The 27,836-nt window shown below is 41.5% G+C and overlaps 2 protein-coding genes across 10 annotated transcripts in view; both read left to right on the forward strand.

The window, feature by feature from the left end:
* The window catches only part of CNBD2 (cyclic nucleotide binding domain containing 2), a 44,963-nt gene extending 36,913 nt beyond the window's left edge, over positions 1-8,050 (forward strand). For 4 of the 5 annotated variants that reach the window (XM_081938672.1, XM_081938671.1, XM_081938674.1 and 1 more), the window contains 2 exons: positions 6,208-6,347; positions 7,531-8,050. In XM_081938672.1, the coding sequence (XP_081794798.1) occupies positions 6,208-6,347; positions 7,531-7,861 (471 nt within the window). In that variant the 3' untranslated portion in view covers positions 7,862-8,050. Of the gene's footprint in view, positions 1-6,207; positions 6,348-6,922; positions 7,024-7,530 lie in introns of all 5 variants that reach the window. The other variant, XR_014174124.1, reaches the window with a different exon arrangement.
* Positions 8,051-12,599: 4,549 nt separating this feature from the next.
* The window catches only part of NBEAL1 (neurobeachin like 1), a 98,585-nt gene continuing 83,348 nt past the window's right edge, over positions 12,600-27,836 (forward strand). For 4 of the 5 annotated variants that reach the window (XM_081938654.1, XM_081938656.1, XM_081938652.1 and 1 more), the window contains exons 1-2: positions 12,600-12,726; positions 13,458-13,977. In XM_081938654.1, the coding sequence (XP_081794780.1) occupies positions 13,927-13,977 (51 nt within the window). In that variant the 5' untranslated portion in view covers positions 12,600-12,726; positions 13,458-13,926. Of the gene's footprint in view, positions 12,727-12,925; positions 13,029-13,457; positions 13,978-27,836 lie in introns of those variants that run through there. The other variant, XM_081938653.1, reaches the window with a different exon arrangement.

Below are 27,836 nucleotides of genomic sequence, written 5' to 3' on the forward strand. Positions count from 1 at the left end.
CTGGGTGGGAGTGACTAAGATAATGTCACTGAATTCTTTGTCCCAATTGATGAAATCCAAAAGTATGAAAGAAAACACCAATTATGAAAGGAAAGGTCACTAAAATGTATAAGGAAATATTATTAGTTCTTGATCATTATTAATGTGTAGTTAACTGCGGGACATTACACACCCACACGCACACAAACTATGACAGTGCCAGGAAATCACCCAAAAATAAGAATCCCCCCCCTCAAAAGACTGCAAATGAAACCAGTTTTTCCCTAACCCTAAGGACAGGAAAGACAAAGCCACTGGAATAAAAACCATCAAGGCATTGTGGGAAATTATAAAGGACAGTGCCAGGAAGCTCACAGAACCAGCAACCATCTCAGAATTACCTAAACAACCAGGGTGAAACACACTAAATCTGGCAAAGCTGCCTTGCACCAACCTGGCCTTCCCATAGAAAAGCAGCCACTTTGAGACACATAAACCTGGTCTGAACACTTAAAAGCAACATATTGCATCACAAAGAAAACATTTGCAAAAAGGAATAACATTTCTTGTAGTAAATATATTTTATAAACAATTTAAAAATAAAACTTCCCTAAAAATAATTTAAAAAAAAGATATTCTATAAATAAAAAAATCCTTAAAAACCATTGCTAAGTATTCCGCACACAATAATTTATACTGTAACCATTTCAAGGTATTCTGCCAGCAATAATTTATACTGTAACCATTTCAAGGTATTCTGCCAGCAATAATGTCAACTTTTAAAGCATTGCCATGACTATTATCAGGCTGGCATGGGGGGGGGGGGGGGAATTCCATGCATACCTTCAGCTGGAGTCGGATCTCATGTCTACAGCCTAGTTGGAGAATATGAATTATGACGCAGGACAGAAGGGCGGGGATTACAGGGGTAAAGTTCAAATGCAATTAAGCGGAAGCAGTTTTGGCTCCACCGGAGTCCATGCCAGAATGTCAATCTTAATAAATGATTGGATTTCCTTTGAGATATGTCTGGAAGCTCGTAAATTAATTAGGCCATCTTCTGGGAACTTCACAAATAATTTATACTGTAACCATTTCAAGGTATTCTACCAGCAATAATTTATACTGTAACCATTTCAAGATATTCTACCAGCAATAATGTATACTGTAACCATTTCAAGGTATTCTACAAGCAATAATGTATAATGTAATCATTTCAAGGTATTCTACCAGCAATAATTTATACTGTAACCATTTCAAGGTATTCTACACAGAATAAATTGAAGTAAACCATTTTAAAATATTCTACACTCAATACTTTTAAGTAAAATGATTTTTAAAAATTCTATACACAATACATTTTAAAATATTGAGTATAGAATTTTTAAAAATGGTTTATTTTAATTTATTTTGGATAGAATCTTTTTTTTAAATAGTCTAAGATAATTTTAAAAAAAGAATCCACAGACAATCAATTGAAGTAAACCATTTTAAAATATTCTATACTCAATACTTTTAAGTAAAAGGATCTAAAAAAATTCTATGCACAATAAATAAAATATTATTTTAAAAAACATTAAAAGAATAAAAGAAAAAAAAAAACAGGTCACTTACCAGCAGGCAGAATCAGCAGCTCTCCGATGCAATGGATGCTGCAGGAAGCAGGCAGGCAATGAGGCAGCAGGACAGGTAAACTTACCGGACTGGAGGGACAAGGGTTGTCGGTTAACTAGGCACGCCGCCTGGCAGGCTTAGCCAGCCAGGCGAGGCTGAAGAGAGGAGGGTGGGGAGCTTTCGGCTGTGTGGCGTACGCCAGCTCGCAGCTTTCACAAGGGAAGGCCTGCCTCCTCGCGAATGCTAGCCCGCCGCCGCTGCCCACCCGCTTTCGGCCGCATGCAAAAGCCGCCACCGGCGCCATCGCCGACCAGCGCCTTTCGGCCAGGCAGCGTACACCAGCTCACAGCTTTCGTGAGGCAAGGCCTGAAGGCCTTCCCTCGCAAAAACCACGAAAGCTAGCCTGCTGCCCTCCAGCTTTCAGCCGCGTGGCGTACGCCAGCTTGCGGCTTTTGTGAGGCAAAACCTGAAGGCCTTTCTTCGTGAAAGCTAGCCCGCTGCCGCTGCCCACCTGCTTTCGATTGCGTGTGAAAGCTGCCGTTGGCGCAATCACTGACCACGCCTTTCGGTCATGCAGCATACGCCAGCTCGTGGCTTTCACAAGGCAAGGCCTGAAGGCCTTCCCTCGCGAAAGCTAGCCTGCCACCGCCGCCCACCCGCTTTTGGCCACATGGCATACGCCAGCTCGTGGCTTTCGCGAGGCAAGGCCTTCCCTCCCAAAAGCCACGAGCTAGCGGAAGCTAGCCTCCCACTGCCCCCCCCCCTTGTGCTTAGTTGCTTACCTGAAGGAAGCAGCAAGCTGCTGGAAGGATAATCGAAGCGAAGGGAGGACCGATCAGCAAGAGCAATGTGACAGCTGCTCGGGAACGATAAGAATGTTGGCCGTTGGCACCACGCTTTTAAACGGATCAACTCAACCCAATCAGTGAGCGGCGGGCTGGGCTAGTTTAGTGCGGATGCGCGGGGGAGCGAGCGAGCTGCAACGGGACGTCCAGGGCGAGCGAGTGACAGGGCCGGGGGAGGCGTTCCGGAAGTTACTTGCGGGTCCACTGGTCGAACCTCCTCTCACCGGATCGGTAAATTTCACCAACCGGTTCTCCTAAACCAGTGCGAACCGGCAAAAGCCCACCACTGATAGTACCCCATCATAATTAAGACCTTTCTACGAATAGGAATAGTGGAATAGGAAGCTGCTAGTATTTACTCAGCAATTACAATGGCAGTGATTGCACATCTTTCCTTATATCAAGAAAAAAAATAAGTTTAAAGATTTAAAGTTAGATTTTGTTAAAAATCTGAACCTATATGGAAGTGGCTATATGTATGGTCTATATACAGCACTGGAATCCTCCCCACTCAATATTTCATTGGACCATTGGAAACATTAAAAAGTTGCTCCATGGCTACAATTATATTATCTTGGAAAAAATAAAGGACAAACCTAAAAAAGGGGGGAAATCTGAGAACTTCATAAGGATAAAAATGTTTAATTGCTTATGTTATAACTTTGCTTTACAAAGGAAGATTTAAGAGGAAAATCAAGAAAAAAATTATAAAAGCACATGTTCTAATAAAATATCTAAAAAGCATGAAATGCTATTAGGAGGAAGTATTTCTGCAGACTCGGCATTAAATGGTACTCTTCGTATGTTAAAAGTTAAATGACCAAAATAAAGAACAAGTGTGACCTCCCTGGAACCGAGAGAACTCACTGTGCCACAGACATCCGGGTGTGAGTCTCTGAGTGTGAGGTGGGGCCCAGGGAGACAGTTGGGCCTGCTGATTGTATACTTGGCTCCTCGCTATACATCAGCGGCCCTGCCCGAACTCCTCGAGCTGATCGCAGAGATGGCAGTTGAGACCCCCAGACTGTTAGTTATGGGGGATTTCAACTTGCCGTCGATGGGAGAAGCATCCGAGGCGGTTCGGGAGTTCATGGCTTCCATGACAGCCATGGACCTGACTCAAGTAATTCAGGGCCCCACACACGAGGGAGGTCACACTCTGGATCTTGTTTTTGTCTCTGGCCAGTGGGTGAGTGATTTGGGAATAGGGGATTTAGCCATCACACCCCTGTCATGGTCAGATCACTCACTTCTCCGGCTTGACTTCCCTGGCGCTGCCCCCCACCGCAGGGAGGCGGAACCAGAACGTCCGAGATGGTTCCGCCCCAGGCGCCTGATGGAACCAGAAAGGTTCCAGATGGAGCTTGGGCCACTTCCTGTCGACCTGACCCGCTCCCGGACGGAGGACCTGGTGGCCGCATGGAATAGTGCGGCCGCCGGGGCCCTAGACCGGGTTGCGCCTTTGCGGCCTCTCCTACGGCAAAGAACCACCCTGGCCCCTTGGTTTACCAAGGAGCTGAGGGTGATGAAACGCCATAAGAGACGCCTAGAGAGCAGATGGAGATCTTCACGTTCCGAATCTGACCGAACACAGGTAAGAGCCTACTTAAGGACATACCTTGTGGCATTGAGGGTGGCCAAACGCCGATATTGTGCCACTCTCATTGCATCCGCAGATAACCGCCCTGCCGCCCTGTTTCGGGTGACCCGCTCTCTTCTATCACAGAGGCCGCGGGAAGCCCCTCTGCAGGGCAGGGCAGAGGAATTTGGGGAATATCTGCAGGATAAAATCGCTCAGATCTGGAGGGAATGGATCTCCCTCAGTGTTCCAGGGGAGACGTCCGAGGCCAGTCTTGAGAGACCATTCTGGGAGGAGTTTGACTCTGTTGCCCCCGATGATTTGGACAGGTTGCGTGGGCGACTGCAAGCCACCACATGTTTATTGGACCCATGTCCCTCCTGGCTTGTACTGGCATCCTGGGAGGTCACACGAGGCTGGCTCTTGGGAATGGTGAACGCTTCATTGAGTGAGGGGTTCTTACCAGCAGCCTTGAAAGAGCCGGTTGTGAGGCCCTTACTCAAGAAGCCTTCGCTGGACCCAACTGAGCTAGCAAATTATTGTCCGGTCTCCAACCTTCCCTTTTTAGCGAAGGTTGTAGAGAGTGTGGTGGCTACGCAGTTCCCATGCCACCTGGAGGAAAATGACTATCTAGACCCGTGCCAGTCCGGTTTTCGACCCAGGCACAGCACGGAGATGGCCTTGGTCGCGTTGGTTGATGATCTCTGGAGAGCCAAGGATAGGGGTTGTTCCTCTATCCTGGTTCTGTTAGACCTCTCAGCGGCTTTCGATACCATCGACCATGGTATCCTATTGCGCCAGCTGGAGGGGCTGGGAGTAAGGGGCACCGTTTTACGGTGGTTCTGCTCCTACCTCTCCGACCGGACGCAATGTGTGTTGGCAGGGGAGCAGCGGTCGACCCTGAGGCCACTCACTTGTGGGGTGCCACAGGGGTCGGTCCTCTCGCCTCTCCTGTTCAACACATATATGAAACCGCTGGGTGAGATCATCCGTGGTTTTGGGGTGGGATACCATCTGTACGCTGGTGATACTCAGCTGTACATTTCCACCCCGAACCACCCCAACGAGGCCGTTGACGTGATGTCCCGGTGTCTGGAAGCCGTACGGGTCTGGATGGGAGACAACAGACTTAAACTCAACCCCTCCAAGACGGAGTGGCTGTGGCTACCGGCCTCTCGGTTCAACCAGCTGACCCCATCGCTGGCCATTGGGGGCAACCAACTGGATGAACATGTGACAGCCGTGGCCAGGGGGGCGTTCCACCAGGTTCGCCTGGTGCGCCAATTGCGCCCCCTATTGAACCGGGATGCCCTTCGCACAGTCACTCATGCGCTGGTGACGTCTCGTCTGGATTACTGCAATGCTCTTTACATGGGGCTTCCCTTGAGATGCACCTGAGGACTACAGTTGGTCCAGAATGCGGCTGCGCGGGCAGTGATGGGGAGTGCGAGGTACTCCCATGTGACAGCTCTCCTGCGCGAGCTGCACTGGCTCCCTGTAGTCTTTCGGGTGCGTTTCAAGGTTTTGATTACTATCTTTAAAGCGCTCCATGGCACAGGACCTAGCTATTTGCGGGATCGTATCCTGCCCCATACATCCCTGCGACCAATTCGCTCTCACAGGGAGGGACTTCTCCGGGTGCCGTCCACCAAGCAATGCCAGAGGGCGGCGCCGAGGGGCAGGGCCTTCTCTGTGATGGGCCCAGCCCTCTGGAATGACCTCCCCCCCGACATTAGGATAACTACCGATCTCCGCTCCTTCCGCTCGAAACTCAAGACCCACCTGTTCCAACTAGCCGGCCTGGCCTGAATTATAGCTATTCTAATCCCTCTGGATAAAATTTTAAATTAGGTTTGACTTTGGGTGTTTTAATTGTTTTTTAATCGCTTTTTGCTGTTTTTAATTAATTGATTATTTATTTATTATGTGTTGTATAATGCTTTTTGTATATCTCCTCCATGTTATTTATTTGTTATGTAGTAAATTGTACGCCGCCCCGAGTCCCTTGGTGGAGAGGGTGCGGCATATAAAATGGATTAATAAATAAAATGGATTAATAAAAAGAACAAGTGAGTTTTTGAAAAATAAATCAAAAGGATATCTTTCTGAAATAATGTTCTTTATAAGAAAGAACATGTGGCCACTGTATCCATGATATAAGCTGACAGGTGCACTGTTTGTATTTCTTAGGCAAATCTGGAAGACACTCGTGTCATTGTTATGGTCAGTCATGGAACTGAGCTAATCCGACTGAAAAAAGAAAAGATTGAGGCATGGGCTGATGATGTTATTCTCATGAAATTGAACAAACTAAAAGTTAAATATCCCAGGTGGGTGTAGTGGGTGTAGTTTGAGGCTGGTATTTGCCTAATTTGTGTGAAAATGCTGATGATCAACAGTGGATTATAACAGGGGTGAAATCAACTTACCTTTGCTACCGGTTCGCAAATGTGAGCGCACGAGCCACCTCCGCACATGCGCAGGATCTTCCATGCATGCACTGAGCGGCAAAAACGGCACTTGACGACGTCCGGGCGGGTGGGTGGAGCCTCCTGCCGCCATTGCTACCAGTTCGCTCAAACCGGATAGAACCGGTTGAATTGCACCACTGGATCACACCATTAGGTTTATGCATCATTTACTGTATTTGGTGAACGTCTTGCAGAGCTTCCTTAGTATGAATAGAATTCAAATTTAAAAATTTTGTGTAGAACTCCAAGCAGCTGGCTTACTTTTTTCTTTGGGATGAAAAAGAAATCATTCTACAGAATTATCACCAGTGTGATATAGTGGATAAGCGCTCTACTAAGATTGGAGGGACCTTGGTTCAAGTCCACGCTCAGCTATGGAAACCCGTTGAGTGATGGGGCTTGTCCCATGCTCTCAGCCCTCTCTTATCACACAGGACTGTGGCTGTGGTGATAAAATGATGGGGGAACCCTGGGGGAAGCTGCCTTGTTCTCCTGGAAAAAGACAATCTATCTATTGAACAACTAAACAATACAGGTAATACCCCAGGTATGAATGTTCATTTAGTGAATTTTCACTAGAACGAATTTATTCAGAAAGGTACTTATGTTAGAAATTAAACCAAATGCAACCAAAAAGAGGCCTCTGCAGCCATGTGATTCAGTCACTACTGCAGCGGCGGCCATTTTTAACTCTGGGCCTTGCCTTTGCCGTTTGGGGCTATGACATGCAATTTCCTGAAGTTGGCAGAGCTTTTTTTTTGTCCCTGGTCACATGGCAAACAAGATCCAGTGATTTTTGCAGCTGGCACGGTGCCGAATTTGGTTGTTTTTGTTTTGATGCTACATGGGATTGAGGACTAGGGTAGAATTGAATGCTAGAATTGGTTCTGTAGGTATTAAAAAAATTTTTTTTTGTTATTCTATAGTACTGTACTGTTTGTAAGCACTTTGGGAACTGCTCTGCTTTTTAACTACTATATTTTGCAAACGATTGTGTTTGGTATTGTGTAATTCAGTTTTTAATATTGCTTTCACTTTTCAGTGACGATGAGCTGTGTCAGATCTTCCTTCGACAGAATGCCTGGGAAATGTTTAAGAAAGATCTATTGAAACTTGTGATGGAGCCCAAACTCATGAAGATGGTACATCATCCACATCCATGCCCTTCAGCTGAAGTCTTTGATTCCTGGAGGTTGAATCAAGAAGGAATCTTGGATCTTTCTTCTATGTGTTACAGAATACCACATCCGCCACCTAAACTCAAATACGTTCCTATTCAATTAACCCAAACAAGAGAAAGTCTACCAGTTATTCTACCAAAGCTGATTCATGGCATCACAGTTGTGCGTCCCAATTTGGATGGCGCATTTTAATAGCATCAGGGTTTGGATGTGTAAGTTAGCCACTTACGCACAGCTATAAGAGACTGAAGAACGATACTACTTATGTGTTTATGGCTATTGGTACATAAATACGCATTTAATTGTCAAACACTACATTTCTTTTTATAATTGGTTGATACAATGATTTGTGAATCTGGTCCATTTCATTTTTTTCTGATATTGCAGGGAGACAAATTTCTTTTATAATGTAGGTATACATACATGCATCAGTAAATTCATGTTTTGTGTTCAGTGCTGAAATGCTTATATACTATATTTAATTTATTTAGTTTTATTAAATGTTTATGCCAGCCACCTCTGCTATAAAGTAACTCTGGGTGGCTTAATGCACAAAAAAACCACAGGATATCTAGTTTGCCCTCTGTAGGCTGATCTCCCGAATCTCACCATTCTTGAAATATCCTGCAAATTTCATATTAACATATCATACATGGTTGAATAAGCATGACCTACTGTTTCAACATGAGACTGAAAAGGAAAAATATATTCCAACATTTTAAGACTAAAAGCTGTATAATCAAATAGTGATATAAAGTGGACTGGTTTTAATTTAAAGTGATTTAGAGTCTTTGGAAAGCCAATAGACCAGAAATGGAGATGTGGCTTTCCAGATCTCCGTAGGCTTCCATTTCTGCAGTGCTACACATGATGGATGCTACAATGTGGAATAAAAGTATTGTGCTTTTAAGGAGAGTTGAAAGCCAGTGGATGCCCATTAGACAGCTATTTCTAATTAGTCTGATTCACTTCCATATTTCAAGGTGCTTTCTGAGATACTTTCAATCGCTTTACATATACTGGTTGTTGTGTGTGCTTGGCTCCCTTCTATGACTAAAAAAGGACTTGCTTGTCATCTGAAGTGTCTGGGGACCTCAGAACTAAGGTAGAGCCTTGGAATGCTGCTAAGCTAATGAAAGCTACTCTGTGTCAAAAGTGAGTGTACTCCAAATGCCCTCACTTCCAATCTCCGATGTCCTGCTTGCAGCAGCAAACTGCTAATAATGGGCAAAAATGACTCCAGCACTTCAATTCAATCTGACTGCTTGCAGGTCCTAACAAAAAGAAAATAAACTTCAGGGCTTTTTGCATTTTGCTTGCAAAGAGGCAGAAGTGATTTATAATCTGTTCCTGTTTATGCAGAAGACGGATAAACAAACAATAATAGACACCTTTCCTGCATGTTCTGACCCTGGAAGAATATAATTTTTGAAAGGCATTTTTTTTAAATAGCAGGATTCAAGGAGTAAAGGAGATTATGTTGATTGTATGCCAAATGTGTGAATTTGGAGAACTGCTTAGGTTGTTTATGAAGGACAGGATTGTGAGCAGTGTATAGTCAACCATCCAGAAAGAGAAATTGTTCATATAGCATGACTTGACCCTGGATGAAGCAGTAAATATAGTCAGAATAGAAGAATCCTTGATATCTCAAATCCAAATTTTGAAAGCCTCTGGGAGAGATACATATATTGTTTAAGTTAGCTCAACTTTGGAACAGATATCTTACAGGAAGCCCTCTAGGCTATATAAATCATCAAATGTTCTGGCTAAAGTCAACAACGATGTCAACAATGGTAAGAAATATGCTAGGCATTTGTTGGACAAAGTCTCGTCTTTGTTTGGCATGGACTTTGGCTAGGCAGTTCTAGTTGAAATGGCCGAGTCATATCCTAGCTTGGTTATCTGGCAGGAGTTTGAGCTGGTCAATTTTGACTAAGGCTCTACTGCTGAGATTTCTGCCATTTGGAGTTTGGACTCATGCCCTTCTGCAAGCCTTGAAAGAGGTGGTGGTTCACCTCAGGCGGCCATCCTTGGACGCTTTGGTTTTAGATAACTTTTGTCCAATCTCCAACCTTCCCTTTTTAAGAAAGGTTGCAGAGAAGGAGGTGGGCTTCCACTATAGAGGACCTTGGATGAGGTTATTTATCTGGATTCTTTTCAGTTAGGATTCAGGCCAAGCTACAATACAGATACTGCATTGGTTGCCCTTGTGGATGACCTTTGGAGGTCTTGGGATGGGGTGGCGTATCCAACCTGGCACCTGTGGATCTCCCAGCAGCTTTTGACCTGGTAGTTTGCTGATCAGCTCTGAGGAGTGGGAGTGGGTTCCCACTGTTTTGCTGTGGTTCTCCCCCTTTTTTCCTGATTGATATTGATCAGTGCTAATGGGGAAGAAGAGATCCAGCCTTAGCCCATGTTGGAAGAAATGTCCTTCTGGGGTCAGTTCCAAGTGGGGAAAAAGACATTGGAAACATGGAGGCTGCTTGGAAAGATGGTTTCATGGTGGACAGGACCACATGGCTTGAGCTCCTGAACAGAAAAGGGGGATCATATGCTTCCAGATGTTGGGTGAAGAAGAAAAGAGACTGAGATGCTGAAATTTTCCTGGTTTATGCCCTCACTGGCCTTTGATCTTGTATTCTGATTGGCTATCAGTCTCCCATGGGACCATGCAGGGGCAACTCTTTAGGCTCTGCTTTGCGCCCAAGTTTGGCTGCCTTGCTGGCTGATGTAATTTTCCCAGGTGCCTTGTGGTGAGTTTCTGTAGGCGGCTACCTTTGTTATGTAGACTCGACTAGCTCAGGCTTTTAATGGCCCATTGGCAAAGGTGGGGGCTATTAAGTCTGTTTTCTGCCTAAAAACATGTTTCTCCATTTCTTATCCAGGGAAATATAACATTCTGCCTTTTCAATATTTCCCAGGATATATCATTTTTCTAGGAGAGGGGTACTTCCTATAGCCCCTTTGTGGGGCTGCCTCAGGACTCAAGTCTCTCTTCCCTTCTATATAATAGCTATTTGAAACTACTGGGAGAGATCATTCACTGGCATTGTACTTGGTGTCATCAGTGTTCGAAGAAAAATCCATCTGGTTCAGTTCCCAGTTGGGAGAAAGACCCTGGAAACAATATAGAGACTGATTGGAAAGAAGGTCTATTTATTGATGAACAGAACCACCAGGGTTTTTGGTTCTGGTGCAGCTGACAAAATGGAGTTGAGAGTGGATGGGTCTTTATACCTTTGGGCTTTGTATTTGAGCTTCCTGTTCCTGTCCTTTAATATTCTATTGGTTGTTATCAGTTCCTATGGGATCATGGCTGGCTCTATTGGCAAAACGGGAAATGCAAATTCTAGGTGCTTGTCTAAATTCTAGGGGCCTGTCTGAGCTAATCCTCTCAACCTTTTTGGCTTGCCTAATTGCTTATTTGGAGTTTCCTGTCTGACCCAGTTTTTCTGAACAGATTACCAAATCTGCATTTCTAAAAGCTGGCCTCCTCAGTTTCTGCTTGAGGGCAGGGAAACTAGGGCTGGTTTCTGCATCCCTTAAAACATTTTTCCATTTCTCCTTTAGAGGAAATATTCTATCCTGCCATTTTAATATTCCCCAATATATTTCATTCTTCTGAGGGGACAGCTTCCCACAATTGTATGGTATGCAGTTGGGGAGGGGGTCTATATGAACTCACAGCTCCTGCTGGAAAATAGGTAACAGTCATGGCCAGAAGGCCTTTTGCACAAATCCATCTTGTGTGCCAAGTGCATCCATGACAAAGTAATAAAATAATATCAAATAATAATTACATTACAGAGTTTATATTGTTTTCAGAGTAAAGGCTTTTAGAAACTATAGTTTTAGAAGTAATAAAAGCTAGTTAGCTATTATGTATTGTCACACTGAGCCACCAAGAACTACCTTGTGTAGGTAGCTTATCTCCACTTGGCAAGGGCAATAAATGGTAACTGAAAATAGAAGAAACACACATTCTTGAGTTTCCCCCCATGTTAACATTTTTTTGTAACATGACGTAAGTTGAGAAGTGTAGTGGCGACTCCTATAAGTAGAGACAATTCCTATAAAGTGGTTATGGTAGTTCAGTACATTGCATAGATTTGTCATTGTTTTGGATTTGAATTCAAATCTGATGTATAAACAGAGGTGCAGTATCATTAATTTTTATGGGATTCATCTAAGGTTAAAGCGACAGCATTGCTTGGAAAAGCAACTAAAACATCTCGATGTATTTACTTAGATTAAACATTATCTGGAGGTATAAAACAATAAGGTGGCCAAATCTGCAAGGCATTCCTTAATCATTTGGTACAGTGTAGTGCAAAGAGGAGAGCTTGCTAGTATTTAAGTAGGATCTCTCCATTCTGCATAATTATAAGATAATCTTTGAGTAATGTGTAAAATAATAAAGGCGGGATACTAAAAAATAAAACAAGCACCTATAATTAACTGTATCTCTATGTCTGTATGTCTAACCAACTGTCCCACTACACAAAATACTTATTGGAAAAAAATGTTTCCCTGCTTTGTGGCTGATCAGCTGTAGGACACCACTTCAGCCAGAAGGTTCACTCCCAGCTATGCCACTCAGCGCTGAATAAACTAAGCAAATGTGAATAGGGCGGCGTCCGTATGGCGCTGCTCCTCCTTGCACCTCCCTCCGTGCTCATTCAGGTCCTCTCGTCTTCCATTCTGGGAAAATAGGAAGGCTAGAAGACGAACGCCCCTGCAGCAAGAAAAAGTTCCTGAGAAGACTGAAGGGCTGGGGTGGGAGAAATAGCGAAACACAAATGCCAGGAAGGAAGATGGCTACCGGCGCTTCTGATGACACCATCTTCCTGCGCCCGCAAAGGGAGCGGGCGGGTGTGGCGAGGAGAGAAGCGGGCGGGGCAGCCAAGGCAGCGCTGGAATGTGGGCGGGGCGGCGAAGCGGGCGATGTGGCTTCCTATTTGCCAGCAGCCGCAGCAGCCGACTCCTCCGTCGGGGCTGAATCGGTCCGTGGCAGGCGAAGCCCCTCTCCGGGGAATCTCCTCCCGGGGTCCCCGGTAAGTTACTTCGGGGGCTCCCCGAAGAGGCTGTCCGGAGTGATGGGGACCGGGAGGCAAGACACGGAAATGGGTCCCGGAGGCTGGGAGCGTCGAGGAACCGGGAAGGAGGGAATACGGCTCTTGATGCTGCACCGCAGGGTTGGCGGTGGGGCTCGCCTGGGCGGGGAGGAGCCGGGGGCTCGGAGCGAGAAGGGAGCACGAAGGAGAGGAAAACCATCGCCGAGCCCGGAGTAAAACTTACCAGGGCAAATGAAAAAAGCGGTGGCGAGGGTGGATTGGGTCGAGAGGAAGCATTTTTAGTAAGAGGGGGGAAAAATCCGGAGGGTAAACATTGGAAACCGGAACGCTAGATTGGCTTTCCGATTATTTACTTTTGGAAGAGTGTAAGGAATTACACTTGTGCCTACAGCAGGAGGGTGTCCTGTTTTTAATCAGTTGACCATCTCATTTTGTTTATCAATGTTTGAAGCTTGAAGGGGAGACCCTTTCTTTGAAGTTTAGTATTCAGCATTAAAAGGAAAGCATTATTAGACACACGGTGTAAAAGTACTGAGCCTTCCGTGGGGAATAAAGATTGTTGCAAGGTGTCTTTGATTTGCATCTTTCCTTAAAGAAATAAAGCAAGTCAACACTCATATAATTAGGATAGCAATTTGGGTGATTGAAATTGGGCTTATGTTTCCAAACGCAGGCATTTTTTTTATTGACAGTCTTCTTTTTTTTGGCAGGTGTCCCATCATGTTGTTTGCCTTATTGGAGAATTAAAAAGACATCTTCTGTTATTGCTAACAACTACTAAGTATCCCAGGATATCACAATTGGAAAGATGCTGAAGACCTAAAATTAAATGGGATTATACTGACATTTAATCAAGCCACAAGAACATTCCTTGGAGTCTCTTGGAATCATGGTTTTTATAATATAAAGTGGAAGAATTTTCCTTTATTTTTTTGCATATTCTGTATCCATCAACAAACTTAATTTTATTTGGAAGAGGACAGATTTTCCAAAGTGCCATTAATGAAAAGGAAACGGCAAATTGTCACACTTTATTATTTAAACTGTGCAGTGGCATCAGAGACTGATTCTGTTCCTTTGGTTGAGTCCATGAACTGAAGCCAATAGTTTAAACTGAAACGGAGAATGTTTGGATCCTGATTAGAGGATACTTCCCAACCAAATAAGAGAGTGTGTAGGATGGCATCCAGGGAGAGGCTTTATGAACTTTGGATGCTCTACTGTAATAAGGTAACTTTTTAAAAAAAAAATCATATATCAGTTACAGTTGTTTTCTAGATACTGAATAGCTAAGGCTACAATAGAGATGCTGCATAATATAGTGATAAAATAATTTTCAGAGTGTATTTTCCAGGATCATGAATTAGCCACCAATAATTAAGTTCTGTTGCACAGATTATAATTGTTTCTATTCATTCAGGTTGTAAAGTGTGAATGTAATAAATATGCAGCCCATAGCAACATGCTTACCATAGGCCTTGTATTAGCAATTTTTTTGTAGATGCATTGGCAAACTTAGCCTTATGTAGATGCATTGGCAAACTTTTGCACAAATAATTCTTAGACTTGGGTAAATTTGATGGGTGATGTTGAAAAAGATTTAAACTGAAGAAATAGCTGCCTACTAACAAAATGATATATGAACATCAACATAATTTTATGCACTATCATATCTTTCTAGAAATTATGCTTAGTTTTGTTATGTAGTACATTTCTTGTATCTTCCTTGACTTTAATTTGGTAACCATTGCAATTTCTTCAACAGCTTTATTGTACAGAACATATGACATTTGTGTGCTCATTATTATGTAGCAAAAAGAAAGCTTGGAGAAATGCTTCTCTGAGCAAAGATTTATTGTTGAATTTTTAGGTTTCGGTGCCTAAGCTGGCAAGCTTTTCAAATATAAATGCCCTGTTGTTTGACAAAGCTTATGAGCAGGTACTTAATAACATAATGTTAAAAAAAGTCTGATACTGAACTAGAGTTTAAAGTACGGGTAATTTCTAACACCCCCCCCCCCCCCAAGAATGCTAATCACTTGTGTTTTCATGTGGTGCATTATTTTTACATATAAATATTTCCCGATAATAACTTACTGCAAATAACAAAGTTTAATTAAATACATATTTTTATCCTTTTTTAAGATAGCTGTTTTATGGGAAAAGTATCTGAAAAAGTTTATCTGGGATCTAAACATGGTAACAGTGAGTTTATCTGTTCTGTGGTGGGAGAAGAATACCTCATTGCAGAAGGCAACCTTGAGAGATTCCTAAATTTGATAGCTAAAACTCAGGTTGGATAACCTCATGATCAATGCTCAGAGTCACCTGAACTGCAAGATGGTGACAGGTAAATCTGATAAATAAACAAGGTGGTAATTCTGGTGACAAAAAGCATCCAGTTTTTTTCAGGAATTGCTTCTTTTGAGATGCACCAAAATATTGTGTGGTTCATCCTATCTACTTTTACAAAGTTAATTACAATGATTGTGCATGTGGTATATAGATCTAAGAGAATGACAATGAACTGTAGCCTTTTAATTCAAGAATGGACACGAGCCAGTTCATTTTTACTATATCTTTGTAAGTTGCAATAGGTTCTAAGAACATTTTAAGATATCAGAAAGCCAATTACTCTCTATCTACTTATTACTGACCTCACATATTGATGTGGTTATTTGATTGGAGCAATGTGTACGTTTGCTCATTGTAGGTTATTAGCTTGGTTTAAGGCTTAGTATATCTATTACTAATACTACTTAGTATATCAACTTTCATGGTTTATTCAGATAATGATAGCTTTGCAACCATGCATGAAATTCTTTGGTTCCTTTTCCACTTAGTACTGGCATCTCCCTATGTGATTATTAATTGAATTTTAGTTTCAAATAATAATTAAATTCATAACTTGCTGACAAGTATTGCTAAATCAGCCTCTGACTTTTCTTATTGGAGTGGTCTCTTGTTTTGGATCTACACATGTTATTGGATCTCAAACATTAGTTGAGTTTCACACTTTCTAACAATGCAAGGAATGATGTGAGAGCAGTTGCTTAAGGAAGGCTAAGTAAGTACAAAGCTGATATTGAGGACAGATTTATGGCATTAGAGAAATAGTTGCATGAGTTTTTGTCATAAATAGTAGAAATGCATCTGTTTTTAATATCAAAACCTAATATAAAATGCTTTCAAATCACATGACTTCCCCATCATTTATAAACCAGCATTCTGAAGAATTCAGGCTTGCATTAATTTCTGTTGCCAGCAGGTGTTGAACAAATCGAAGCTCTTTCTGTTGGTTATTTACCGTGTTATGTAAAATGAGATCCCAGCTTGTCTCTCAGATAAGCTAGGAATTGGAAGCCAAGAACAAATCTTGAATTTCTGTCTTTCGGCCAGTATCATGTTGAAATAAATCAATGGTAGAGCTTTAATGGTTGGTTCCACTGCCCTCATTGGTAGGGGAAGCCAGACAGGTATACTAGGGCACCTTGATGGACAGCAGCTATAACTCTGGAGAAATCTGGCTTACTCTGACATGCTACTGCATTCCATGTATAATAACTAAGTTAATAATGGCTGCTAGATCTCAATTGCAGACTGTTAGATGGCAACAAAGAGATACAGAAAAATATAGCACTTTGCTCCTGTTTTGTAGTCATTCAGAATTTTATAGACTCATAGATTTATTTTAAATATGGTAAACCATGAAATCAAAGAAAAAAATTAAGTACCCAGGTCAATATAAAGGATCTTTCCTAGTGCTAGAATTACCATATCCCATAGACTAAATACCAGTATATAGTAGATAAAATTGGAGAGGTTTTCAATATCTGTCTCCACATTTTTTCAACTTAAATTATTAGAACTTTGACCAGTGCATTTTGGATTTATGTAGAAAATTTGAATATATTTTCTCTTTTTTATCAAATTTGTAATTTGGCATGTTACGTAAAGAATTAGTTCCTTTTTAAGATGTTTCTTTAAATGTAATATCTTCCTGTTAGAAAGTAGATGAAGAAACAATTGGTCTGTCAAGAAAATACCCTGCAGAAAAGACAGGAGGGGGAAAAATATTTTAAAGGTTGGCAGAAGTTCCTCTAGCCCAGTGTATTTTCCTATCGGCAACTTCAAAAGTCTTCTAATTCTTCAATTCAGTCATTGTTGTGCCCAAAAAACAGTAATGAGAACATACTTTCTCTTACTTCAGCATGTTTTTTGGGTGATGCTGTGAAAATAATATAAATCACTTATTGGGAAAAGGCTATAGAATCACTATTTGTTATTGATAACAATTAAAAATCTTTTGACTAATAATTGAGAAAATACTTGACTAGTTACGGATTTATAAACACAAGCCATTGATTGGTCTATATTGTAATTATCAGTTTAAAGATCATGAAAAATTCTAGTTCCTCATAGTTATTACCATTTATTGAATATCCACCAAATTCAGTGGTCCCTGTCACAACACATTTATTAGCTGAAGCATTAATGGGACAGAGTCATCTTTTCATTCCCTCTCAGATTTTTACTCCACTCCTTGTGTGCATTTCAAGACTTGGATGGAATTGTTTCCACACCTCCAGCTCTCTATATCTTTGGATACATTTAAGAATGTTGAAAACTTGCTTATTAAATAAGGTTGGCTCATTGATGAAAGTGGTGGTGAGCAGATTCTGAGAATGGCAATGAGAAAAGTTAAGTGACAGGACTGTTTTGTTGTAAATCTGATTAGTAAATATAGACTTCAAGAATAAAATGCTTTCACATCACATTTCAAATCTTCCCCATCATGATAAACAGCATGATAAACCACCTTACAATTATATAGTTGTATAAATGTTCTTTTTTACTTTACCTATAAATATATAACAGTGTTGGTTGATTTCATTTCTTTAATGTAATTTTAATGTTTGTTAATTTTTATTTGTAAAATTTAGTGCTGGCCTTGAAACCAGGATGGTTGTGTTTGGGTGTAAATCAAATCTCGGGTTTTTATTTTGTACCCAAGTACACCGATAGGATGTTTGCTTTCTATTATTGAGAGCCTCATTTAGTTCTCCATGTGAGCTAGTGAAGTGATTGAATTTTTATGTATTTGGAAAAACCATCCGATAGCTCTGTCATAATTTTAGAAAGCAGATTTTTTTTCTTGGAAATGGTTTAATGAAATCTATACCATGGTAGGTAAAGGGTTGTTTTCCTTCTAATGTTTATCTGAATGTTAACTAATATATTTCAGTGTATTAAAATATTTTTAGAATTTAAAATTTCAAAACACTTTCCTTGAAAGTATTTAAAAATACTTTAAATAAATAGAACTATCTCCTTATAAGCTATTGAATCAGCAACTTTAATGTCCTGAAAAGTTCCCGGAGTAATTTAAAAGCCTTTGTAGGCATAGGTCAATAGACAGCTGTTGTGCTACAAATACTTTTGTCAGTGAAATTGTGGTTGGAGCTTTGGAATGGAAGCAAATAAGGTTCTTTGGCAAAGAAATTACTAGATGTAATTCATCCTAATTGCATTTTAGGTCAGTTTATCTGGCAGAGAAGGGAGAGAGCATTTCTTTGGGAAAGACTTATGGGTGCTGCTGAATGCCACATGCATAGAGCCATTGGCACAATCTGCTGCACGTCATAAAACATTTTTACCAAAAAATTCATAAACCGATCTCTGCTCTAACTGCATTTTTTGTTTTTGAAGTATTTAGTGTCATTTCTTTCTGCTGTATCTAATCCTTTTGCAAAGGCAGGACGGGGAGATGGAAATGAGTTATATTTTAATCTGAAATCAAAACTACATCGTCATTAGGAATTACTCTGAAACTTATGATGGATTTGAAGCCTTAACTGTTGTGGAAAGTGGAGCGTATTATTGTTTATTTTGATTCCATTATTGACCTTGTCACAACTATATGCCAAATTTCTATAATGGATCATCCATTCATCTTTATAATTCTACTAAAATGAAATATTTGCTTCTCACAATAGTCAGAAGAGCTATTCACTTTTTGGAATTATTCTTATTGTAAAGCTAGCTCTAGTGATGGCAATTACTTGACAATTTGGCTTGATTTCCTAGGGCTGGGCTATGTAAATGCTTTTTCATTGATTGATAAGCTGAATGTATCGGTCTTTGTTTTATGAAACTTGTTATGAAAAACTAGAAAGATATTTTCCTCTGTATAGATTACTGTTTAGTGGACACCTATTATTTTTGATGTTCTAATGAATTTTTTCTCATATTTTGGGTGTCCTCTTACTCAGAAAAACAGAGTTTTATATTTGAACATCAGGATTGTAGATTATAAATAAAATATTTTTAAAATGGTAAACATTCTACTTAGAATTATCAAATGTATATACTTCTGAATTAATTAATAGTATTATGCGACTCACTTAAATATAGTATTATTAAAAGCCAAGAAATTTGGATGAAACCAAATTTGTAGTTTTTGTCAACAAACAATGGTTACAAAAAAAAATATCAGAAATAAACTAAGTAAGTACCCAACAGATGAAGAGTTCTTAATTATTGAAGAATTATTAGCATTCTGTCTGCACAAATATATAGGATAGGTCACGTTTTTTCACACTTTTTCTTAGTTATACAATCTATAGCTTTCATTATCTATAACAAGAGACAGTAAGAGACAGTCCATGTGTTACACAAAGCCAGAAAGCTGATTTTTCAACAAATATGATAAACTGAGAGCCATCTGTTGCTCGATTACTTCTTCTTAAAATGATGTCCCAAAGGAAGATTCTACCATTGTCTGCCTGGAGAAAGCTGGAGCTCAAAACTAAAAAAAATAATTATTTTTTCTTCTTTGCAGTATTCCATGTTTGCACATTAGGCTAAGTTTTGAATTCTGATAGGTGCGTTTTCACAAAATCATTCTGCTTGCTTAGTTTATGAATATTTTTTCTTGTTTTACAATACTATATAGGTAACTATATCTGCTTCTGGTTTATCTTTTCCGAGGCATATTGCTAGATTAATGAATTACGATTGGGTTGCAGAGCTCTCGTTTTAATCGGGTTGAGGTCTCGGGCATTGTGACACTAACTTGACTCATTGCACTGAGCAATTACTAATTGCTCAGTGCAATAGCTGGGCTCACGCAATATGCTTAATCAAAATCACACAAATGACATTAAGTGTTAGCATGGGAGGCTAAAAAAGTGATAAGTGAATAGCACTAAAATTTCTTTGCAATGATTTTTTTAAAAAAATTAATTTCTCTTTTCATTTTTTCTTTTTCATATATGCTTAATCATATGCTGTATGTCTTATGGGCATGAGGTATAAATATGGCCTCAAATGGCGAGATAAGAATTGCATGAAACCAAGATTCAGCATCGTTCCGATAAACATTATGTACTCTTATCAAACACCAAATAGATGAAATGTTTTATAAGAGCAGCTTTGTGTGATTATATATAGAGATCTATCTGTAGACAGCTTTCTCTCCATTATAGGGGGGTTCATAGATGACATAGTTAGTTTCACTCTCACCTTACTGTCCATGACTGGCAATGAGTAAATTCTGATTGACAGCAAAATCAGTGAGTACTTTGGACAGCCCCTATATGCCCTAGATTACAACCAACCAACATAGCACACACAAACAAAAAATAAAATTTCCAGAACCTTTCAATCAGCTAGGTGGCATGAGTGGGATGACATTTGATTGATTTGATCAGATGGCACTGATAACTCCCTATGGAAAGGCATGCAGCTGGAGAGGGAAAGAAGTTTCCTATGGATTTACTTAAAGGTTTGGTCCCGTAATGTAACTTTCGCTAGGGTGTCATAGAGTCTCTTATGCAGTGTGTGTAGTTTAGCAGAGGCAAAGCTATATACCACCATGATGCCCTGTCTCAATGCACTATTTGTTATATCAGGGCTTACATTTCATATATGCGCCATTATAAGCCTTGCCATTTTTTTTATAGCAGTCAAGGGTCTGTCATCAAATAGTCTGTGGTTCTGATGATGGATTTTTTGTAGAGCAACCGCAACAGTCACCCAATTGTTTAGGAATTGTTCCTCCCACCAAAGTTCCTTCAGAAAGTAAAAGACATAATATGCTCAGTCATGTCATCCACAATCCTGCTCGCCCTTCTGCTGTATCAAAGAGAGCTGTCCAAAGGTAGAAGAGGTAAGAGGAAGCTGCAGGGATTCAAACACAGATGATTGGAAAAGTCTGTCCTGGTAATGGAATCCTTAGAATAATTGATCCCAGCTGATGCTTCACTTGGGTACTCCTCAACATTCTTTCTTAGGAATTCTATAAACATTAAATCCCTTCCACATTCTTTTTGTTGTTGTTTGATGATCTTTGTCAGGCATGCTATGAGAGCTCTCATGACAAAGACATTGTATTCATCGCCATGGAAATTTAATGTATGAGTTAATAGTTGGGCTTGCACAATTAATTGAGTAGAGTTTTTTCCCCTTTGGTTCAGTCATGTCTGATTCCTGGAAAGTCATCCAGTTTTCTTGGCAAAGTTATTCTAAAGTGTCTGTGGAGATTGTCAATCATCCAGATCATCGATATCCCAAAGGTGCTTTTTCCAAAAGGCAACTGGAATTTCTTAGTTTTTTTCTTTGAAAAGGTTTTGCTTCTCATCCATGAAGCTTCTAACTGACTGGTGGGGAATGAAAGGATTTATATTCTTTGCAGTCATCAGATCATTAGCATTCTGAGGGTTAGTTCTCTGAGAATTGTTGAGGCCACTTGGGGGTTTATCAGTATTCTCAGGGTCACCTGAATCAGAGTGTAAATGGGTTCTTGGGACTGCTGAAACGACTGCATTGTAAACAGGAGATAGGTGATATCTTATCCCTCCTCCAATTTTAATATAGATGACCTCTTTGACTCTTCTTTCAAACCAGTGGTTCTTTCTGTCCAGAATTTGAACTTTTCTGTCTTCAAAAGAATGAGCTTTGTCTTTAAGATGCAGATGAACTGATGAATCTTGTCCTTATGAGTTTGTTCTTTATTGTGCCATGCATTTGTGTAGTGCAAGGGTCTTCAAACGACAGCCCATGGGCCATTAATGTGGCCTGCATGGGATTACAAGGCTGCCCCATCCACCCACTGGCCCTCACCCTTCAGCCGAATGCAGGATTTACCTTTGCAAGCCTGTGGGCTGGAACTGGAAGGTAAGGTAGAGTGCTACTAGAGACAGGGAGGCCAAAATCGGGCTTGTTTTTGGCTGGCAGAAGGCTTCTGGAGGCTGGGGAGGCCAAAAATGGGTTATGCAGAGGCCTCCTGGAGCCTCCATGCAGCTGGCAGAGTGCTGCAGGAGGACTGGATTGGAGGAGGAGGGCCACCCGCTTGCCCACCCACCAGCCGGACTACTTTCAATCGAAAGAGATGTGTTACTTTTGGGGAGACTGCAGGTTTGCCCTGCCCCCCCCCCGGCCAGCTGGTCTTCGGCATGCCACTGGTTGGCCTCCAGACATCAGATTTCCACCACCCAGCACCAGTTCAGGGGTCCCTCCCCCCTCTCTCCCCGGGGACAGAGAGAGACAGAGGAAAAGTCGGGGGAAGGAAAAGAGAGTTTCCTGAAATGGACCACTACTCTCCTAAACAACTTAAAAAACAATCTAATAAAAAGAAAAGTCAACCAAAAGAGCAACATGCAAACAAAAGTAAATAAAACACCCCCAGGAGCAAAACAAATTAAAGTTTAATTTGTGTATATTGTTTAATGGACTGCTAAATTGGCCATGCCCAACCAGTCATATGATCACCTAGTCACACCCACCCAGCCAGTCTGACCCCCCAACAATCTGAGGGACCTTGAGTTGACCCTCTGTTTAAAAAGTTTGAGGACCCCTAGTTAGTGGTTGTTTTGGTCTGGACATATCTTGCTACAGTGCGTTGCATATGCCACATTGCTCTGTTTGTGTCTGCGTATTTGTATTCCTGGTTTTAAAGTGTTCATGTATGTTGTGTTTGTTAGAAATCCACTATTCAAAAGTGCCACTGCCTCCTGCCTAGGGCTAGTGAAATGATTGGCCTAAGGTCACCCAACTGGCTCTGTGCCTAAGCGAGGACTAGATCTCATGGTCTCCTGGTTTATACAAAATAGTACATTGAGGATGGGGAAAATCGTATTTAAGAAATTATAAATTTAAATTAAAATGCTTTGGGATAATTGAGAACTTTTAAAAAAAGATAATCTAAAGTGAAATTATAGATACTTAGTCAGGGTTCTAAGGAAATAAATACAAAATATATTTGAACATATGTTTTAAAGTTTCCAGTAGCTGAAGACTAATTCTTCCGTCATAGCAAAAGAGCTGCTGCTTATTGGAAGGTAGCTTCATATTGCTTTTGGCAAATTGTACAATCTAATTGTCCCATCATCTTAATCTCGGAAGCCACTTGCTAGTGATACTTTCATGAGGCTCTGATTTTTGTATAAATAGCTCAAGGGGAATAAAAACCCTTAAAAACATGGATAGGGAGACCAAGTTGCCTTAGACCAGTGGTTCTCAACCTTCCCAATGCCGCGACCCTTTAATACAGTTCCTCATGTTGTGGTGACCCCCAATGATAAAATTGGTGTCTCGGTTCCTAAGACCATCTAAAATATGTGTTGTCCGATGGTCTTAGGCAACCCCTGTGAAAGGGTCGTTCGACCCCCAAAGGGGTCCCGACCCACAGGTTGAGAACCATTGCCTTAGGCTCAAGTTAGTATGAAATTACAGAAATAATATCTGCATGAACTACAAGAAAGCTACACTTGACTGTAGAGAACAAACTTTCTTTCTCTTGGTAGAGAAAGTAGATTCAGTATATTGGATGTAAACTACATCTGTTGCACATAATTTTCTATAAGCAAAAAAAATGAGGTCTAATTCATAATTAACTTTTCCTCTTTCAATGAATAGGGCCTATGCTGAGTAGACTTAAACAGAGTTGATCATTCCTTTAAGCCTAGAGACCAACAGCCTGATGCTTCAATGTCTCATACTAAAATGCATTTCTTTAGAAAGCTTTACAACAATTTAATTGGATTGAAATGTCTGGGAAAGTATTTTTATTCACTTCTTCATTACACAATATTTGAGAAATGAGTTGGAACTTAAAACTTGATTCTTCTCTGCCGTTGCTAATCAGGTTCAAGTGAAACATGAGAATTTAATGTGGGGATTATTAAAGATGGAAACTTTGTATTGGCTCAACCTTTTACATGCAGAATCAAGAACTATGTGAAATGTAACTCTATCCAATGTATTGGAATAGGATTACAGTTCCAATACATGAAATATATCAAGTTTTGAATAAACAAACACTGTCTGACTTTTGAAACCGTGATTAGAAGTTATTATCTATTTTAAAACTTGGCTGGAATATGATTAGCGACTAATGTAATGATTGGTGGAGTCATGATGCAAAATGGTTTATTTCGGATTTGAGAAGTGACAAATCTTTCCTCTTAGAGAGTGGAATGTTGTACTGAAAATAGCCACCGGCTGATCCAGTTTTTGTTTATAGCAGCCAGCACTTCCTGATAGGAAAATAAACTGTGCTGAACTTTGCTCTTAATAATAATAATAATAATAAGTTTGAATTTATTAGCCGCTCCCTTTCCAAGTAGGACTCGGGGCGGCGTACAATGGGGCATATAAAACATAGAGAATATACAAAAACACATAGGCATACATACAAAACATACATACGCATACACGGACACGGACTCGGAGGAGGTAACAATTTACACCATATAGATAGTTAAAAAACCAGCATTAAAATACCCCAATTGTAAGAACCCAATATACAATTAAAATTTAACGTTTAAAGTACAATTTAAAAACAGTTAGGAGGAATAAGAAAAATTACGATTGAGCCAGGCCAGATAATTGAAAGAGGTGGGTCTTCAGCTGAACACGGAAGGAGCGGAGATCGGAAGTAATCCTGATGTCACGGGGGAGGTCATTCCACAGGGCTGGGCCCATCACAGAGAAGGCTCTGCTCCTGGGTGTCGCCCCCCGGCACTGTTTGGCGGACGGCACCCGGAGAAGTCCCTCTCTGTGTGAGCGAATTGGTCGTAGGGATGTGTGGGGCAGGATGCGATCCTGCATGTAACTAGGCCCTGTGCCATGAAGCGCTTTAAAGATCATAATCAAAACCTTGAAACGCACTCGGTAGACCACAGGAAGCCAGTGCAGCTCGCGCAGGAGAGGTGTTACAGGGGAGTATCTAGTCCTCCCCATAATCACCCGCGCGGCCGCATTCTGGACCAACTGTAGTCTCCGAGTGCATCTCAAGGGAAGCCCCATGTAGAGAGCATTGCAGTAATCCAGGCGAGACGTCACTAGCGCATGGGTGACTGTGCGTAGGGCATCCCGGTCCAATAAGGGGCGCAATTGGCGCATCAGGCGAACCTGATGGAACGCCCCCCTCGCCACAGCTGTCACATGGTCATCCATGGACAGCCGGGCATCTAGGAGGACGCCCAGATTGCGCACCTGTTCCATGGGGGCTAGTTGGACGCCCCCAATGGCCAGAGATGGAAGCACCTCATTGAACCGGGAGGCCGGAAGCCACAGCCACTCCGTCTTGGAAGGGTTGAGTTTTAGTCGGTTGCCATCCATCCAGACCCGTACGGCCTCCAGACACCGGGACATCATTTCGACGGCCTCATTGGGGTGGTTCGGGGTGGAAATGTATAGCTGAGTATCATCAGCATACAGATGATATCCCACCCCAAAACCACGGATGATCTCGCCCAGCGGTTTCATATATGTGTTGAACAGGAGAGGCGAGAGCACCGATCCCTGTGGCACTCCACATGTGAGTGACCTCCGGGTCGAACTCTGCTCCCCTGCCAACACACGTTGCGTCCGATCAGAGAGGTAGGAGCCAAACCACCGTAAAACGGTGCCCCTGACTCCCAACCCCTCTAGCCGGTGCAACAGGATACCATGGTCGATGGTATCGAACGCCGCCGAGAGATCTAATAGGACCAGGATAGAGGAACAACCCCTATCTCTGGCCCTCCAGAGATCATCCACCAATGCGACCAAGGCCGTCTCCGTGCTGTGCCCGGGTCGGAAGCCGGACTGGCACGGGTCTAGATAATCATTTTCCTCCAGGTGACGAGGGAACTGCTGTACCACCACACTCTCTACAACCTTCGCTAAAAAAGGAAGGTTGGAGACTGGACGATAATTGACTAGGTCCATTGGGTCCAGGGAAGGCTTCTTGAGCAAGGGCCTCACCACCGCCTCTTTCAAGGCGGCCGGTAGAGACCCCTCACCCAACGAGGCGTTCACCAGGCCCAGGAGCCAAATTGTATCATCAAGTCTGGTTGAAGCTCAATAGATACTATGGGTGATTCTTCAAAGTTTTGGGAAATATAGTCTTAACAGCCAGTTAAAGTAACTGGTGATCTTCCCCAGCCTTCTGTGGCATGGCAAGGTCCTTTACTTACAATGGTTCCAAGTTACAACAGCACTGAAAAAAGTGACTTATGACAATTGTTCACACTTAGGACCATTGCAGCTCCCCCTTGGTGACATGATCAAAATTTGGACATTTGGCAAGTGACTCATATTTATGATGGTTGCAATGTTGGGGTGTGTGTGTCATGTGATCCCCTTTTGTGACTCAAAAGTACTTATTCAAAAGGCAACTGGACTTTTTTTCCCTTGAGGAAGAAACAAAACATTTTGTTCTTCTTCCTCAAGGAAAAAAGTTCACTTGCCTTTTGAATAAGCACCTTTGAGACAGTTATGACCAGGTTGACTGAGAATCTCTGCAGACATCCCCTTTTGGGACCTTCTGATAAGCAAAGTCAATGGGAAAGCCAGATTCACTTAACAACTGTGTTGACTTAACATGATTAAGTGTTACACTCAACAACTGTGGCAAGAGATGTCCTATAAAAAGGAGTAAAACCCATTTAACAAATGTCTCACTTAGCAACTGAAATTTTGTGCTCCATTGTGGTCGTATGTCAAGGACTAGCTATGTACTTTTTCATAAGATATGATAAGCTTACTTTTGAAAAGCTATTTTTGCTGGTCTATGGTCATAATAAAGACCTGATTGATGGATTAGTCATTGACAAAATGAGACTCTCTGGTGACACTCCCTGGGTGGGCCCTGACATTAGGCAAAGAAAAAATGCTTAACTCAGTTGGCTGTGACCATTGATGCGGCTGTGTTTGCCAGAGACTATGCTCTACACTCCTTAAATTAAAGTAGTTGGCTCTTTAGATGTGGTAGGGATTGATTTACTTGGCCTTCCATTCTGTTTCTTTATAAGGAAAGACAAAGTGTTTGGTCTTTCAGCTCAGTGGCAAAATGGTTTATCCCTAGAGCAGGGCTGTCTAACTTATGGTGTCATGGCGATGTCATGTGACATATTGGGACTTCCCTCCCTGCTTATCTGGGCGTGGCCATGGCCAACATGTGACACATCTGGCCCGCAGCCCGCAGGTTTGACAGCCCTGCCTTAGAGTCTTCCATGAACTATTTTTACTGAGTTTTCCTTGTTTCTTGACTTCCAGTATTCAATCTTTGTGGAGTCATAAAACCAACAGTTTTAATGAATACAAAACTAAACAAAGACCACTTGTACTAGTAGGTCATTTTGGGGGCACTGAAATAGGAGCCCCAATCTTCTTCTTGCCTGCAACATATTCTGTATAGGAATTTGTGTGGGCAGCCTAGAGGCCATTCTGTTCAGCTAATAAATGAAGCCCTGCATGGAAGTACTAGAAATGTATGTATGTATGTATGTATTCCATTTATATAACCACCTATCCCACTTTATTGACTTATTTATTTGTCCATTTGTTAGATTTATACACTATTTTCCTCCAAAAACTTCAAGGTAGTGTAGATGGAACTCCCTCCTCCAATGTTTCCCCATGGCAACCCTACAACCTGTGTTCTTCTGTATTACCAATTCTACAGGGACATTTGTCACAAGTTGATTACATCTCTTTTATTTAAATTTCTGGGGCACTATCTGTTAAGATGAATTTATTTCTTTGCATTCAAATTAAAAATAAAAATTATGTGTAAGCTTTGCTAATGGTTGCTAATAATT

Source organism: Natrix helvetica (genome assembly GCF_964273705.1).
Source record: "Natrix helvetica genome assembly, chromosome: 1".
NCBI lineage: Eukaryota > Metazoa > Chordata > Lepidosauria > Squamata > Natricidae > Natrix > Natrix helvetica.